Source organism: Mollisia scopiformis (genome assembly GCF_001500285.1).
Source record: "Mollisia scopiformis unplaced genomic scaffold LY89scaffold_22, whole genome shotgun sequence".
NCBI lineage: Eukaryota > Fungi > Ascomycota > Leotiomycetes > Helotiales > Mollisiaceae > Mollisia > Mollisia scopiformis.
Genome location: NW_017263602.1, coordinates 874084 through 890084, shown reverse-complemented (window position 1 = coordinate 890084; position 16001 = coordinate 874084). Strand labels below are relative to the sequence as shown.

The window sequence follows — 16001 nt, the reverse complement described above, 5'->3', positions numbered from 1 at the left end:
GCAACGGAGCATTTGGCCCAAAGTTGGATCCACGAGATCTTTACTCCCATGTAATGAGGTATTAAACTCCGATTGATGACAACATTGCTAAGAAAGAAAAAGTTTTCTCCTCATATCTCAAGGCTACGGGGCTGCATTCATGCTTCTTTCTTTTCGTCCCCAGCCTCATACTTCTGGTTGTGGATGGCAATGGCTCTATTTTATTGATCAGCTGCAAGTTATCCTGCTTTCAAGGTTGTTCAGCTTACCTTCCACTGGGATCAGTCTGTTTCGACCAAGTTGGTGTCCAGCGTTCGACAGTCTCTGCACAAGACGGTGGGAAATGCTCATCGAACATTGTTCTGTACCAATAGCTTTGAGTCTGTCAGCAATCGAACCCGCTGGATGGACATTCCTGAACTTACGCTTCCTTGCTATCTGGGATATCGCTGCCCCATTCTGGCTTGGGGTTCTTCATCATTTCATCAGTGACATGGAGTTCGGCGTTGTCCTTGAGAGCATCGATCCATCCGTAACCAACACCATCACTGAACTGCTCCTTTTGTCTCCACAACACCTTCTCGGGTAGGTATGGCTTCGCTCCTGGCTCCAGGACCGAGACATCAAATGCTTTTCGCATGATGTACTTCTCCATCCGCTCGCCCTTCACAATCATCTTGTCCTGAGGATCAATGTTCATTGCGACTTCCAAAAACTATCTCTTTGTTAGTGTCTTGATTGATCGTATCAAGCTTTTCTCTTACCTCCTTATCCAAGAATGGGACACGAGCCTCAAGACCCCAAGCAGAAGTGGACTTGTTGGCTCTCAGACAATCTGACAAGTGTAAGTTTTTGACTCTTCGGATTGTTTCCTCATGAAATGCTTCCTTGGTCGGAGCAGCATGGAAATAGAGGTAACCTCCAAACATCTCATCACTGCCTTCACCACTCAGAACCATCTTCACACCCATAGCCTTGATTTTTCTTGAGAGCAAGAACATAGGAGTAGAGGCACGGATAGTCGTCACATCATATGACTCCAAATGATAGATGACGTCTGTCAGAGCGTTCAAGCCCTCCTCGATAGTGAAGGTCATATCGTGGTGCTTGGTTCCCAAGAACTTTGCGACCTCCTTGGCAGCCTTAGTATCGGGTGCATCGGGCAAACCAATTGAGAAAGAGTTAAGCTGGGGTAGATAGGTGACAGTGGATAGCTTTCCATCGTCGCTGATACCAACCAAGCCTTCTCCCTTATCCTCGTCTTCCCGGCTGGTTTCCGAATCACCGTTCTGCATTTGCGCCAAAGCAGCCGCCTTCAGACGTAAAGTCTCGCGTTGGGCGATTGATGCGACTAAACTCGAGTCAAGACCACCAGACAATAGCACACCGTATGGGACTTCAGCCATCAATCGCTTTCGTACCGACTTCTCGAATGTCTCACGAAGCAGCTTGTAGTCAACAGGCGTAGTAGGAACCTTAGCTGGATCCCACCATGAGGGTTGAAAGTATCTGGTAGTTGTGTCGGTTTTTGAATCATAGACATGACCTGGAGGGAAGGCAATAATCTTGTCGCAGACAGAGTGCAAGCATTTCAGCTCAGAAGCAAAGAATACAGCTCCTGGCATCTTGCTCGACCATCCTTGGTAAAAGCTGGTAATTCCAATTGGGTCGCGTGCTGCAATGACTCGGTCTTCCTTCTTGTCATAGAGAACGAAAGAGAACATTCCGTCGAGGTACTTTGGCGCATCGATACCATATCGCATGTACTATTCTTATTTCAGCGCCCTCTCTCAATCTAGTATGTCTTATCTCTCACCAGTGGTATTATGACCTCGCAATCGGAGTGAGTCTTGAAGTGGTATGGGGTCTCGAGGGTCTTTCGAATGACTCGGTGGTTGTAGATCTCACCGTTGACGGCAAGGGCAATAGTCTCATCGCTGTTGGTAAGTGGCTGAGCTCCACTGTCGACACCGACGATACTCAGACGTTCGTGGGCAAGAACTATATGTTGTTAGTCACAACACTCTGGTTTGCAGACCAATTGCGATCTTACTTGTGCTGTTGGCCAAAAAGCTTCCACTCCAATCTGGTCCTCTGTGACGGCACTGCTTGACCATCTTCAGCGCAGTAGGCTTGAAGGCTTTTGCGTCTGGCACATGGTGACACCCTGTTGTGCTCACATGTTAGCAAGAGTTTTCGAAGGAGGCGACTTTCACCTCAGCAGATTTTCAAAACATTGGAAAATCTCTCGACTGAGTAATACACATGTTGAACTTCATAATACTGACCAACAATTCCGCACATCTTGTAAATGTAGCGGTGGGCGACTTTTGGTTGCTCTTGGGATGACTCGTACGGAAATTAGTTGTGTAGAACGTGAAGAGGACTTTGTAGGAATTGATCTCTTCAATTGCAGACTAATTGGTTTGCAGGTCAATTGACGGATGTGTGAAGAGACTGAGCTTTGGTATGATGTGAGCAAGAAGAGCTGCGAAGCGTTGGGTATTAAGTAATAATTGTGACTCTTCACCAAATTTCTATCTTAGTGGGGTCATTGCCGATCTTCGGAACTAGGTTAATGCAGGTCGACCGATAACAGCCTCCGTCAAACTGTCTTTCGTGAAACCAGTCATCCGACGTCTATTACCACGAGCTTTGAACCGCATTTCTGCGCTGTGGAGAGGTCAGATGGAATTCAATCTCTCAAAATGCATCCATTTCCCATCCCACGCCCTGCTTCCCCTCCATCGTACCCCCGCAGAGTGGGGTATGCGGGCTTGTATCAGCTGATCGTGGCCGTGGGTAGCTCCATGCTCGTGTGCATTGGACATATCAAATAAAGCACAGTTGTCACACAGAGGTAAGCCAAAACAGAGTCATGAACTTCGATTTTCCCGCATTACGTAGGCCTATTTGGAGACTTGTATCCTTCCTCCAACTTAATCCCTCAACTGCTCCCAAAGTCAAAGCCCCCCGTGATGCTCAGTCCGCAATCGAGAAAGCCCTAGCAAATCCCACCAACGCCTATGCTCAAATCGCCCACCCATACATATGCCTCCCACTCCGTAGCTGTTCAGGGTGCTGGGTTATCCCGCACAATTCGCTTGATTTTATTCTCGTATGCCGCGCGATCCTTCTTGAATAGGTTGTATGCATCAGCCTGAGCTGGGGAGTCAGGGTTAGGGTCGTCAAGGAGATCTTGAACACCGAGGAGAATCTGCTTGATGGTGATCGCCGGCTTCCAGCCTTCCTCTTCGTTGAGAATCGAGAGGCAGACCGTACCGGATGGATAGACGTTGGGGTGGAACAATGGGGGGACGAATTTGCCTGTGATCATTAGTACTCACAGCCGCGAGACAAATCTAGGAACGGCTCGTACACTTCGGGGGCTTTGTGGGATACTCTGCCACGTCTATTAGCATCTGACTTGGATCCATACACGTTGCGACTCACCATCGGGAAATATGACGCTCAGCTTGAACAGCCCGCCCTCCCAAAGAGTCTTCTCCTTGCCTGGAATTCCGCACTCCCAAATCTTCAGATCAAGGACACCAGCGGCATTTCGTTGAGGCTTTGCATAAAACCCAAATGGATGATCTCGTCGCCATTGCTTTCGCTCCTCCTGCAGACGGTTTTGGCAAAGAGCCATGGTTGTTGTGATCTTTCAACGCCTCTTAAACGCGAACCGCTGGATGTTGGTATCGCGACTTGAGGAGGCTGAAAAGAAGGCCGTGAAAAACACCGAGATAAAGACCTCAGGAATTCTTGGTTGCGATGATGATTCACTTAGAGTCTTTGTAACCTGTAAGCAGGCTGGGAGACAAAAGTATGGTGGTTCTTCGTCGTGGTCGAGGATGAGGCTGAAGTGGGAGAAGAGACTCAAGTCGCGAGATTTTTAGAAGGTTGCCACAATCGCGATTGGCAAGCGAGGAAGGAACAACCAGGGCCTGGACTATACCGAGGTCTTCTAGAGTTGGTGAATTTCAAGATTTATGAAATAAAGATGAAAACCACAAACTTCATATAATTTCTACAAATACTTGTCGGTTCATAAACTTTCCTCTCCTAGCCTGCCTTTCTAGACTCTAGACTTTTATCTTTCATCAACCCCGCACAGCGCATGCGACGCTGCAAACAACCGTCACAGCCGCCTGACACGAGCCGATATCGAAGTGTACAATCCTTTGAGTCGCAAACATTGCCCAGATGAGCACCACCGACATGGAGAAGAAGGCAGATGACTTGGAAGGTCTAGCAGAGACCTCTGGGAAGATTATGGAGAAAGAGAAAGAAACGGCTTCAAAACCTACAGCAGAAGCTGCCAAGTCAGAAGATGTTGCACCAACAGAAGATATACCGGACCCGGATGAGGATGACCTGGATGACTTAGATGGTAAAGCTCACTCGTGCCTATGCTCTTTAATTCTAACATGTCTTCCAGATATGCTCGACGAGTTCTCTCCTTCAAAGCCAGAACCTACCCCTCCCAAAGCTGCCTCTGGCGCTGGAGCTTCTGGCCCTGGCAGACCTCCAGCGCCAACTACAGACCTGCTTCCAAATGATATTTCTGATGAAGACTTCGCGAAGCAATTCCAAGCCGGTATGGCAGAGTTGATGGGCGAAATGGATACTTCTCCTGATATGGCAGCGCAATTCGAGAACTTATTGAAGGAGCTTGGTGGGGCAGCAGCTCTGGGCGAAGCAGCTGGATTAGGACCTGCCCCTCCTATTCCCACATCGAGCAAGGAGAAGGGACCCAGCACAAAAGCCAAAGCAGGACCATCTGCGGGTACAAATGCAGCTGAAGAGTCGTTCCAGGAAACCATCAAGAAGACAATGGAGCGAATGCAGTCAAGCGGAGATCAAGCTACTGCTGCAGCTGCCAGTGAGAACACGGATGACGTGCTAGCGGAAATGATGAAAGCCATGCAATCAGGAGCTCTAGGTGGTGAAGGGGGCGAAGAAGAGTTTTCAAAGATGCTGCTAGGCATGATGGAGCAATTAACCAACAAGGAGATCTTGTATGAGCCTATGAAGGAGCTGGACGACAAGTTTCCCGATTGGATGGAGAAGAACAAAGATAAAGTTGCGGAAGCGGATCTGAAGAGATACAAGGAGCAGCAGATTTATGTTAGGGAGATAGTGAAGAGGTTTGAGCTCAAGACGTACAAAGATGAGAATGCTGTAGATAGAGAGTATATCGTAGAGAGGATGCAAAAGGTTGGTGATTTTCATCTGATTACTATTTGTTCTGTGCTGATTTTATACAGATGCAAGCGGCTGGATCTCCACCTCCAGATCTTGTTGGAGATATGGCAGCAGCGCAAGAAGCTTTTGGGGCGCCGGAAGAGAGTTGTCCGACGCAATGAAGAAAGCCAATCCCAAATACTCTGGACCAAGCTTGTGATCAAAGCTCGTAATACTCCAACATGAGTATATACAATGATACCCCATAACGCCTCCCTATGCTTCCGTTGATGACTCGAATAATGTCTGCTCAAAACGCCTGCGCTCAAATGCTAAGCAAATGCTCGGAAAATCCATCAACACTAACTCATATCCATCATGTCTTGATCCTGTGGATAACCAGAGGATTGTTGCTGGCTTGACATTCGCTCTTCCTCGTGAATGACATCCATGAAGATATCATCGTACTCATCATCACTACCGTACGGTGTGTCTGATCGCACATGGTCCTGAGATGCTGAATTTGCCGGCTTTTGGTCGTTGGAATTGCTCCACATCGGGGCATTCATGTTATGTTGCGGCAACATCGGTTCATCCAAAGCTTGATTCCCAGTGCCGTGGTCGAGATATCCAAGAAGAGCTTCCAACTCCTGCTCCTCATTCAACGCGACTTCATCAGCCATAACCTCATCTATAAACAAATGAGTTAGTGTTTCATCCAAATCTCCCTTTCGACAATAGTAACATACCAATACTCAATTCCTCCTCTTCCACATCAGCCTCAATCCCCATAACCTCTTTCCTCATCCTTTCCTCCAATCTCCTCTGCTCAGCAACCCAAATACACCGCATAATCTCCTCATCCCCACCCCTATTCTTCCACCTCTTCTCCTCACTCGCCTCCCTAACATTCTTCAAGAACAGCTTCCTCCTCGTCTCGCGCCCCTCATCCGCGCTCGCCCGTCCGTGAATCAGCGGATTAACCTTCGTCGTCCGCTTACTGAAACTACTCTCCTTACGCGACGGCGGCGGAGACGGTAATGCGTTCGGTGATGGTGTAGTAGAGGAGATATGCGACTCGGTTTTCATCCGCGATGGTTTAGTCGGAGAAGACATGATGGTGTCGGCGGCGCGTGAAGGCACATTTGCGTCGCGGGGCGAGAGCGGGGAGGGAGAATTGCGCAGTGGAGAGGAAGAGAGTGGTGATGGGACGTGGGGTGTGTAGTAGTGGGATTGATTGTTCGTGTCTCGTAATCGGGGGAGTGTGCTGAACATCTTTGGTGGTCGTGGTTGTTGTTGATGATGTTCGGTGTTGAAGATTTGGATGGCGGAAGTTGCTTTCGGCGGACGCGCTTACGGACGCGATTTCATCGCGTAAAGAGGTGGATCGAGCTTGGCTTGTTTCGGCGATGTCACTTCTTCACTCGTGGGTGGGATCAGCAGATTTCAGCAACTTCCTGATACTTCGAACATGAGTGCACGAGACTATTGCAATGTTTGATTCATTATCTGATGAGATCAGCTACAGTTTGAAGTTGCCTTCCGAAATCCTTTCGATGTTAGAAGAGACCTGATCGTCCCATTCATGGCAGATCTTCATCCTTCGTTGTCAATATCGTACAGGTATGCCAATAAAGTAGCAAACAAGAAGAGCAAAATGCCCCAACGCCTCCGCTGGTATTCAGACAGCGAGCCCCTATAGCAAAGCCTCTAATTCCATTTCTCATTCCTCGTTCTCTGTTTCGGCTGCCACTCGCAGTTCGTAGCTGAGCTCGAAGCATTCTGCAAGTAGGTCGTTCACGCTACCTTGTCCTTCTGGGATATCCTCTCCAAGCATGAACTTCCCATCTACTCTCATGTTGTCGATTGAGTTGAGCTAAAACAGCGTCAGCGATATCATGAGCTCGAATGCATGTGCAATTTACTTTCATGCTGTAAGGATAAAGCTCTCTTGGTGAGCTGACACCTCCGGAGTTCTTGACCTCAATCAGACAGCGTCTCAAAGTCTGAAGTTGGTTGTAAACAGGTAGCAGGGCTTCAGAAACAGGTTCCGATGACACCATTAAGTAGTAGATGTATGCATAGCTCCGTCTGATCAGATACAACAACGTCTAGAAAGGTGAGTAAGTGTAATCTTATTACATGTTCAGGTTAATACTGACTCGTTGAACATATAGTTCCGCAAAGTTTTCTTCGGCGTCCACAAAGTTGCCATCAACGCGGCTTTCATCAAACTTGTCCAATTGCCTCTGGTAATCGTATAAGTCTGTTTCTCGAAGCGACCATGCTTGAGTCAATGAGAGTTTCTCAAGTCTGTTTCGAATATCAACGAGGATTTGATATGGTTCATTGAAGGCGTCGGGTATTTTTCCCTTCCTATGATGGATCAGCAAGAATTGAAATCATTGGAGCGCTACACGTACCGCTCGAGAACAATTTCTGACCAGCGCAGGCATTTGAATAGCAGTTCTCCAACTTCCTCATTGCTAGCCGGTACTTCTCCACTCGCAGTCACGAATTTGCCGTCCACTCGATGTGAATCGATTTCCTTTGCTTGGGCCTGAAGCTTTATTACTTCGCTCGAGGAAAACTATTGGGCAAAAATGTTAGTGTTAAATCTCAAGATTCTGCCATCCTCGATCTTACTTTTGCTCTAGTATTGGCTAGTGATATGGATCGCAAGATTGAGATTAGCTTCTCATGTATCGCGGGCAGTCCTTCACCTAGCCGATCGAGCCGATTTTGGAGATTTGTAAGTGATGCTTGGCATAACTCAATCCGGTTTCTGAGGAGGGTGATGAGCTTTGGTGAATAGCTTGCTTCGGCATTCTTAACGATATCTCGGAGTCGGTTGAGGGTATGCGAGACATGTGTAAGATCCTTTTCAGAGTACAAATCCACCTCGGTGAAGTGGTCCAGTAAGCGCTTGATAGTGGAAGTCAACGCATACGCAGCAGGAGCTTCATTATTCCGGCCAATGGTCATGAAAAACAGAGACAGAAGTTGAAAACATCCATCCAACACGCGATCAACTGCTACCGTCAGAGGTGGCTCAATGCCTATACATATCTGCATAACGTACCTCGATTATCTTCCTGCGGCTTATCGGTTCTGATCTCGTTCAAATCTCTGACCTGGTCAACGGTCCTGTCATAGAGAGCCATAACATCTGAAGACTTGACATAGGTCGACCTGTCTTGCTTCAAAAGCGTCAACTCATCTCGTATCCGTAACAAGCTATCAAGAATAGGTTGTTCTCGCGGATCCAGAGGAAGGGGGAGCGTAGGAGTATCAGCCATGTCGCCGAGGCTCAAGATAAGGTTTGCGGATATTGTTGAGGGTGTATGTGATCCGATAATAAATCAATCCCCAGATCTCAATCGTCTTCAAGGAGGATCAAAATATGTAAATATTCAAAGTTTCCGTCAGATATGACATCTCCCCGCAGCTTATCGGATCTCGAGCGGGGCTAAGCTAGGTTGCAAGGGTCTAACGTCGTAAGCTCGGAATTGCTGTCAGGTGATCGGCTACGGGCCACACGAAAGGCACAACGAATTTTTGAAATAGCACTTGAATTTCGCGACGACTTACTTCAAAGTTCCTACACGAGAAAGTAAAACTTACGACAACACAGTCACCTGTTGGTACGTCGCATGAGTTATACAATGTCTGGGAAGAAGAATTAGCACTGATCACTGTTCTCCAATCCATAGATTCTCAAAATGTCGAACGCTGAGCTCGCAACCTCCTACGCGGCTTTGATCCTCGCCGATGACGGTGTTGATGTCACTGTACGGTCCCAATCTCCTCGAAACACTGCAAGAAGCAGAATTACGGCTGGCAGGTGCTAATACATGATATTCAGGCCGACAAATTACAAACTCTCATCAAGGCTGCCAAGATAGAAGATGTTGAGCCCATCTGGTGCTCTCTTTTCGCCAAGGTACGAAACAACACGCTAGAGAGTAGGAATACAAAGGGACGGTACTGATGCTCTGGATTTGTAGGCTCTCGAGGGCAAGGATGTCAAGGACTTGCTGTTGAACGTCGGATCTGGTGGTGGAGCCGCCGCTGCGCCAGCTGCTGGTGGAGCTGCTGCAGGAGGTGCCGCTGCTGCTGAGGAGACCAAGGAGGAAGAAAAGGAAGAGGGTACGATTTTCTCCCCAATTTCAAAGGTCTCGAATTGTGATACTGACATTTTCTACAGCCAAGGAGGAGTCAGACGAGGATATGGGTTTCGGTCTCTTCGACTAAGCGCGCTTCTTCAACTTTCCTGTCTGTACTTCAAATGCATGGCCACGGTTTTCTCGGTGCAACATTTGGCTGGTCACTGGTCGAGTAGCTTTCCATAGATAAGCAAGCTCATGAGGAAATTCGCAACTGCGCAACAGGTCTATGTGAATTGCCGGGAGTGACGTGTGGAGGGAATACCGTTTCCAGAATCATCTCTTGCCATGTTGGTGGTCACTGAACATCAAAGTCACGAATTCTGCCTGGCAAATACAAACGGAGTGAAACGTGCCCTCCCGATCTCTACGTGTTTCCAAGCAGAATTGATTTCTAGCCAATGCTCTACGATGCTGGGTCATGGTCCAAGTGGTGGCTTCAATGAGTTCCTTCAATGGCTCGTTTCTCCCAAAGCACAGGTCCGTCGGAGGAAACGACCCGGTTCTTGGTCCCTGCATGACAACCCCATGTTCAGCAAACGGACCAAGATTTTTCTTTTGACTTCCACCAAAGTTCGTCAGAGACAATGCTAGGCATGTAGAATACCATGTCAGTACATGGAGAATGAATGTCTTTGAAGACCCCACTCTGCTTTGAGCATTGCGGCTGCAAGGCAGTCCTCCATTCCCGTCTGCTGTAAGCATCTTTCTATATAGATTGAACGTTCTATCACCAAGAAATGCTCATCATCAACCAGCACATTCAGCTCTGATTTCTCAATCGCTCCAAGCACTCACTCATCTTCTCATTCTCTTCAACAAGCTCAACATGAAGCTCTTCCTCCTTGCTTCAGTTCTCTTCCTGCATCTAGTGGCCGCCATGCCCACACCAGTCCTCCCACCTCACTCCTGCACCACTATCACCCCCAAATCCCTCACGGCCCTCGACAACTCCTCCCCCGATTTACCCTTCCCCCAAGGCCTCTTCGCCGGCAGTTCCAGCTTGATGATCATGCACAACAACATCAACGGTAGAAACCCTCCGTCCCTCCCTACCAATATTTCTAACCCTCAACCCAACAGCCACCAACCCAACCCACTCCCTCCAACTAATCGAATTCGCCATCCCGCAAACCACCTCCGGTGCCACCGGAGCCTGCCAACTCCAAATCACGGACCCGGCCTGCAGCCTCACATTCACCGACTCAAACGACTACGCCATCCCCTCTCCCGTGCAACTGAAAGCCATCTCCCTGCACGCCATTACTACTGGTAACAACATCTCATACAACGATATCTTCAGCGCTGAGCCGTCACTTGTATCTTCGTGGGACTTTGGAGATGCGGTTATGAGTGCGGGCGATACTGCGAGTATTTCTAATAGTGAGGGGTGCGAGGGGAGTGTGTGGTATGTGTTGGATTATGAGGATGTGGCGGATGGGGGGTATAGTGAGTGGAGTATGTTTCAGCAGGATGAGGATGAGGCGAGTGGGATGGAGCTTAATGGGGTTTATCTTACTTATTGCTGAGAGCTGCTGCAACACACAATACTGAGGTAACTAAGAGATGGGTTTATGTTTGATGATCTGGAAGGTGCTGGGTTGTTGCTGACGCTAAATTGTGGTTTTTGGGAAGAGGGAAAGGAGTGAAATGTTTGGATATAAGTTAGAGGCAGATCATCAATGAGGAATACGGTTAAAATACATTTAAGAGCACTTTTCGAGTAATGTTCGGGACTACAGTATCTCAACGTCCTTCTCACTGCTGGACATTTCCCGCCAATAACTTTCCGAAAATGGAAACATCCATACTACAACTTTCTTGAAGCATGGAGACTCTTTAAAGATGTTTGTGTAGAAAAAGAGTGGAAAATTCAACAGTGACTTGAGCATATTTTTACTTCTAGAGAGTCCGAATTGTCCCAACTGAGGCCGAGCATGGGATAGAAGCTCAAATCTGTCTCTAGTGGTATTTGACTTGGTTCTCTGGTCTTGACATAAGGTCATTAAAATTTGAGCTCCCTAGACATTTTTGATGGCTTGGTGATAGTACTCAGATATTCTGAGATCTCAGAAGTAGAAGAAAATTCACGGAGCAAGTAGACTAGAAGGGGAGCAAAACAAAATCCAAGGGAGTGTTTGGTTGCTCCTTACGGGAGATGCTTTTGATCGATGGCTCAATTCGTATCTCACATTTAAAGCAGTAAGAAACGCACGGAGAGAAACCTCAGATGCATATAAACAAGGATATCATTGAACTTTTCTCAGTCCCGAAAACTCCGTATACTCTACAACCAGATCAATCCAACCTACGACCGCTTCATCTTAGCAAGCAAATTCAATGCGCTGCCCGCGAGGATGAAACCGCACTGATCCTCACTCAACGTATGCTTCGTCTTGATCGTAATCGTCTTCTTTGACTTCGCTTTCTTGACCTGCAGACTTATTTCACCCTTTCCACCATTCTTCAACGTATCATACAACCCCACTGTCTCAACCTCATCGCAGGCATCGATTTTGCCGTAATCCTCACCATTCGCAAACGTGAGAGGGACCACACCCTGTTTCTTCAAATTTGTCTCATGAATGCGAGCAAAGCTCTTTGCGAGAATGACTCTGCCGCCAAGGTATCGTGGTTGGAGAGCAGCATGTTCACGTGCTGATCCTTCGCCGTAATTATCTTCTGCTACAACAAGCCATTCCAGACCTTGGTCTTTCCATTTCTGCGCAAGTTCAGGGATACCGAATGTGGTGCCATCGAAGTCATACGCTACGTTTACTTCGCCTGTAGCAGCATTGACTGCTCCGATTAAGGTGTTGGCACTGATGTTGGGGAGATGGCCTTTGTATTTGAGCCAAGGACCAGCGGCGGAAATAGTATCGGTTGTGCACTTCCCAGTGACTTTGTACAGGACTTTGAGACCTTGGAGGTCACTTTCTGGAAATGGGGCAAATGGCTCAAGGAGCGCGAGTCGGTCAGATGTAGGGGAGACGACAACTTCGGTTTGAGGTGAAGGAGCGCCTGATGTTGGTAGGAAATCTGGGTTTCCAATTTCGAAGCCTGAAGCTGGAAGTTCGGCGCCAGTTGGTGGTGAGAAGCGAAAGGCTGCCCCTGAAGGAGTAGTGAGAGTGTCTGTCAGAGGGTTGAAGGTTGTGCTACCGGCGTAAGACATGGCAGTCACGATTTCTGGTGATGCTAAGAAGTTCATGGTCTCTGGGTTACCATCATTTCGGCCGCGGAAGTTTCGGTTGTATGATGTGAAGATGGCGTTGTGGTCTCCTTTATTGACATCATCAGTCCTCTTCCATTGCCCTATACACGGACCACAAGCATTGGCCAAGACGATACCGCCAGCGTCCTCGAAAGTCTCCAGAGTAGAATCTCGCTCAAGAGTTGCTCGAATTTGCTCACTGCCAGGTGTAATGAAGAAGTCGGTTGCTGGCTTCAGGCCTGCAGCAGAAGCCTGTTTAACAAGATCCTCGGCTCTAGCCATATCCTGGTAAGAGCTATTTGTGCAACTACCAATGAGACCAGCAGATACTGTCTCTGGCCAATTGTTGGTCTTAACTGCTTTGGCAAAGACGGACAACGGTGTCGACAAATCAGGGGTGAATGGTCCATTGACGTGGGGCTCAAGAGTAGAGAGATCAATTGTAATCAGTTCGTCATATTGAGCACCTTCATCGGCTCGCAGCATGTTGACCAAAGAAGGTGAAGAAGCAATTGTTTGAGCTTGTAGAGCAATCGATGATCTATGAGTTGACTCGAGGTATGGGACATGCCGTGTAGAGAACGGGTAAAGTGATGTTGTGGCCCCCACCTCGGCGCCCTGCCATAATCAGCAATTGTGACAATACTTAGTGAGAATAAACTAACCATATTACATATTGTTGCCATCCCCGTGCAGCTCAGCGAGTCAACACCTGGGCCATGATACTCAATAATATACCCCGTCCCACCTCGGACAGTCAATTTTCCAGCAAGAGCTAGAATAACATCCTTTGGCGAGGCCCAGCCGTTTAATTGTCCCTCCAGTCGAACACCCAAGATCTTTGGGGCCTTCAATTCCCAAGGCGCATCAACGAGGGCGTCTACAGCATCAGCACCACCAACACCAATTGCAATGGCTCCCAATCCGCCAGCATTCGGAGTGTGACTATCTGTACCCAACATCATCAATCCCGGAGCAGCATAGTTTTCCAAGACGGTCTGATGAATGATGCCAGCTCCGGGCGGCCAGAACTCAATGCCATACTTCTTTGCTGCAGATTCCAAGAAGTCGAAGACCTCCTTGTTGCCCTTGATTGATTCTGGAAGATCCACATCTGCACCCCTCTCCCCCACAATCATATGGTCACAGTGTATGCTAGCAGGAACCGCAGTCGAGGGAAGGTTGCAGGTCATGAATTGTAATAAAGCCATCTGCGCTGACGCATCCTGCATTGCCACTCGATCGGGCTTGAGCTTGAGATTCGCATTTCCTCTGATATTGGCGCCATTTTCGGTATTGGTGAGAAGTGCTTCTTCAGGATTGTCGAGATGTGAATATAGGATCTTTTCGGCCAATGTGAGCTGCCTTGAAGAACCTAGCACCCGTCGAACTTCATGGAGTCGTTTGAGGAGTTTGGGGTAAGGCGGGGTTCGAGACTCGATATCTGGAGAGTATGTTGTGGAATTGTTGACCGTTGCCAAACCGCGAACACAGAGAAGTCTGAGACGGCTTCCTTGGCTCTGTGAAAATTCGTTAATTGGCAGATTTGTACTAATCTAAGGATTACTTACTCTAAGAGCGAGCCTGGTGGTACCTAGCATCCCCAATGCCATCTTGTCAGTGTTGAGAAAAAAAGATCGGGAAGCTCGAAATGTGCCCGGTATCGCAGAGCATAAAATCGGATTGGTTACAGCGGGGTTGTGATTGGGCCGCTACAACAGCCGACTTTAGGCTCGTGCGCCCCTGTATTCTACAACCACATCACGAACGTCAGTCCTTCTTCTGTGACTGTTATCAGATTCAAGAATTTATTGTCTTCGAGATCTGTGTGACGAGACATGCACAGAACCAGAACCTCGTTCCTTTGTCGAGCCTACTTAGATCGCAATAGACTACATTACAATGAAACGATAACACGACAACTGGTAATTGTACAATCACCGTTGTCTGTCGTATTCATGGTGCTATCTCCTGATCCATGGCTTCCAGTCACATCTCCAAAATCATATTCTCTCAAAAAACCTTGTTGACGCTGACAATGTACGGGACATTGCAGATTAGAACGTTGTTGGAGTAGAGGTACGATATGCTTGTGTTAAAGCTCTTACTCCCCGATCTGTAACAAAGAGTTAACCTAAATCCAATGTGGGAAGCAAACATGCCATGCCCAGAAGCGTCTTGTATCAGCCTTAGCTCCTCTAACTTGAGATGATAACGGTCCTGAAAAGGAAGGAACAAAGCATGAAAATGTAGAGAGAAGAGCGGATGCCAACATCAGCTTGTTTCAATGGAACAGACCCCTAGCAGTATTTCCCTGACAAGGTGGCGCAATACTTCGTAAGCCACCAAGTCCTAGAGTTGGTTTAATTTCAACTCCAGAGCAGTGCTCAAATGTAGTAAAGTCTAAGTACAGCTTCAATTCCTGACCTCGCTGCTAAACAGTGCCTCTGTCTCGTTTGACGTGGTAAGTCATCGATTGATGCGTTAAGATTATTGCACCCGTATTAGTTTTGCTTGCTTTGCACCTGAATCTTCGTGTAAAAAGATCTTTGGTACACACTGGCTGCTTGAATTGTGGTACACAGAGCTTTCGATTGCCTGCCTTCGTATTATCTACGATAGTAGATGCTTGTTTCTTGGTCCCTGATGGTGTTACTTTGCTGGTGTCAGCGACTTTCTTAATAAGTTGGCCGCGTTCATGGCCCGACATCGTCAGAACATCGTACGGGTACGCTAGCTATCATTCCTTCACCAGGAGTGGATGGGCTACCCAGGTATGGGTGGAGAGATGCTAGTAAAGCATAAGCCTTTCATGAAAAATAGACTGTTGAACTTTCATTCTGGTACCGTTGCAGTCTTGCGTTTATGGATCGCGTGCGGCAATTATGAAAAGTCCTGCATGTAAATTCAGTAGGATATCACACTTGGGAGAATTGGGAGATATCCTCACGAGTTCCTTCGGCTCTACCTAGGTAGGAACTTTACTAGACATGGTTGGTTGAGAGTAAAGGAGTCGTGTTCTGGGGAAACGGCAGCTGCATAGAAGGACTGCTGATGAAAGGACGGCGCATTACCGGAGCAAGTTATGAGAATAGTTTGCCTGGACCAATGATGTTTCTTGCTCACCTGGTTCTGGAAGTGGTAAGGCTGCAGTCAGGCACACTTAGCTCCGGTGAATCTATGGCAAGCGTTCGTATACTGGGTTCCTTCTTGTTTGGGTGCCCTTCGCTTCGCGAGATCTTTCCCGCTGTTTACATACAACCGATCTTTACCAATTTCTCTCCAACCTCCCAAATATCTCACCCTACTCAACTCAACACCACTTCTTCAACCGTCATACTCGAGTGACTCGCACTGTAGTTCTCGAGGCCAACGTAAAGTAATTGGTACGTCTCGGGCCTTCACAGTTTCTCTTTCGTGCGCTGGTGTCTCTTACCATCTACCGAATCTGCCAAAGA

The 16001-nt window shown here is 47.8% G+C and overlaps 8 protein-coding genes across 8 annotated transcripts; 3 read left to right on the top strand and 5 right to left on the bottom strand.

The window, feature by feature from the left end:
- Positions 1-137: 137 nt before the first annotated feature.
- LY89DRAFT_673923 (asparagine synthase) lies at positions 138-2283 on the bottom strand (the record flags this gene model as incomplete). Its single annotated transcript, XM_018213396.1, has 7 exons — positions 138-195; positions 249-353; positions 405-694; positions 744-1745; positions 1796-1980; positions 2033-2146; positions 2268-2283. 7 exons carry the CDS (start codon positions 2281-2283, stop codon positions 138-140), a joined length of 1770 nt encoding a protein of 589 aa, XP_018066496.1.
- Positions 2284-2837: 554 nt separating this feature from the next.
- Positions 2838-4003, bottom strand: LY89DRAFT_222989 (ubiquitin-conjugating enzyme). Its single transcript, XM_018205967.1, has 3 exons — positions 3433-4003; positions 3359-3382; positions 2838-3306 (listed from the first exon to the last, which is right to left on the bottom strand). The coding sequence occupies exons 1-3, from the start codon at positions 3626-3628 to the stop codon at positions 3053-3055; spliced, it is 474 nt and encodes a 157-aa protein (XP_018066495.1). The 5' UTR covers positions 3629-4003; the 3' UTR covers positions 2838-3052.
- Positions 3908-5558, top strand: LY89DRAFT_223202 (Pex19-domain-containing protein). Its single transcript, XM_018205968.1, has 3 exons — positions 3908-4372; positions 4421-5199; positions 5250-5558. Exons 1-3 carry the CDS (start codon positions 4186-4188, stop codon positions 5346-5348), a joined length of 1065 nt encoding a protein of 354 aa, XP_018066494.1. The 5' UTR covers positions 3908-4185; the 3' UTR covers positions 5349-5558.
- Positions 5248-6484, bottom strand: LY89DRAFT_786273 (uncharacterized protein). The gene is made up of 2 exons (XM_018222966.1): positions 5916-6484; positions 5248-5857 (listed from the first exon to the last, which is right to left on the bottom strand). The coding sequence occupies exons 1-2, from the start codon at positions 6439-6441 to the stop codon at positions 5529-5531; spliced, it is 855 nt and encodes a 284-aa protein (XP_018066493.1). The 5' UTR covers positions 6442-6484; the 3' UTR covers positions 5248-5528.
- Positions 6485-6596: 112 nt separating this feature from the next.
- Positions 6597-8618, bottom strand: LY89DRAFT_624592 (uncharacterized protein). Its single transcript, XM_018211049.1, has 6 exons — positions 8249-8618; positions 7813-8198; positions 7590-7756; positions 7329-7542; positions 7092-7277; positions 6597-7042 (listed from the first exon to the last, which is right to left on the bottom strand). The coding sequence occupies exons 1-6, from the start codon at positions 8463-8465 to the stop codon at positions 6890-6892; spliced, it is 1323 nt and encodes a 440-aa protein (XP_018066492.1). The 5' UTR covers positions 8466-8618; the 3' UTR covers positions 6597-6889.
- LY89DRAFT_222866 (ribosomal protein 60S) lies at positions 8531-9520 on the top strand. The gene is made up of 5 exons (XM_018205966.1): positions 8531-8810; positions 8880-8957; positions 9032-9109; positions 9174-9315; positions 9374-9520. Exons 2-5 carry the CDS (start codon positions 8889-8891, stop codon positions 9418-9420), a joined length of 336 nt encoding a protein of 111 aa, XP_018066491.1. The 5' UTR covers positions 8531-8810; positions 8880-8888; the 3' UTR covers positions 9421-9520.
- A 570-nt stretch (positions 9521-10090) lies between these two features.
- Positions 10091-10978, top strand: LY89DRAFT_786270 (uncharacterized protein). Its single transcript, XM_018222965.1, has 2 exons — positions 10091-10363; positions 10416-10978. The coding sequence occupies exons 1-2, from the start codon at positions 10162-10164 to the stop codon at positions 10859-10861; spliced, it is 648 nt and encodes a 215-aa protein (XP_018066490.1). The 5' UTR covers positions 10091-10161; the 3' UTR covers positions 10862-10978.
- A 529-nt stretch (positions 10979-11507) lies between these two features.
- Positions 11508-14192, bottom strand: LY89DRAFT_786269 (aconitate hydratase-like protein). The gene is made up of 3 exons (XM_018222964.1): positions 14115-14192; positions 13209-14063; positions 11508-13161 (listed from the first exon to the last, which is right to left on the bottom strand). Exons 1-3 carry the CDS (start codon positions 14154-14156, stop codon positions 11641-11643), a joined length of 2418 nt encoding a protein of 805 aa, XP_018066489.1. The 5' UTR covers positions 14157-14192; the 3' UTR covers positions 11508-11640.
- Positions 14193-16001: the final 1809 nt, after the last annotated feature.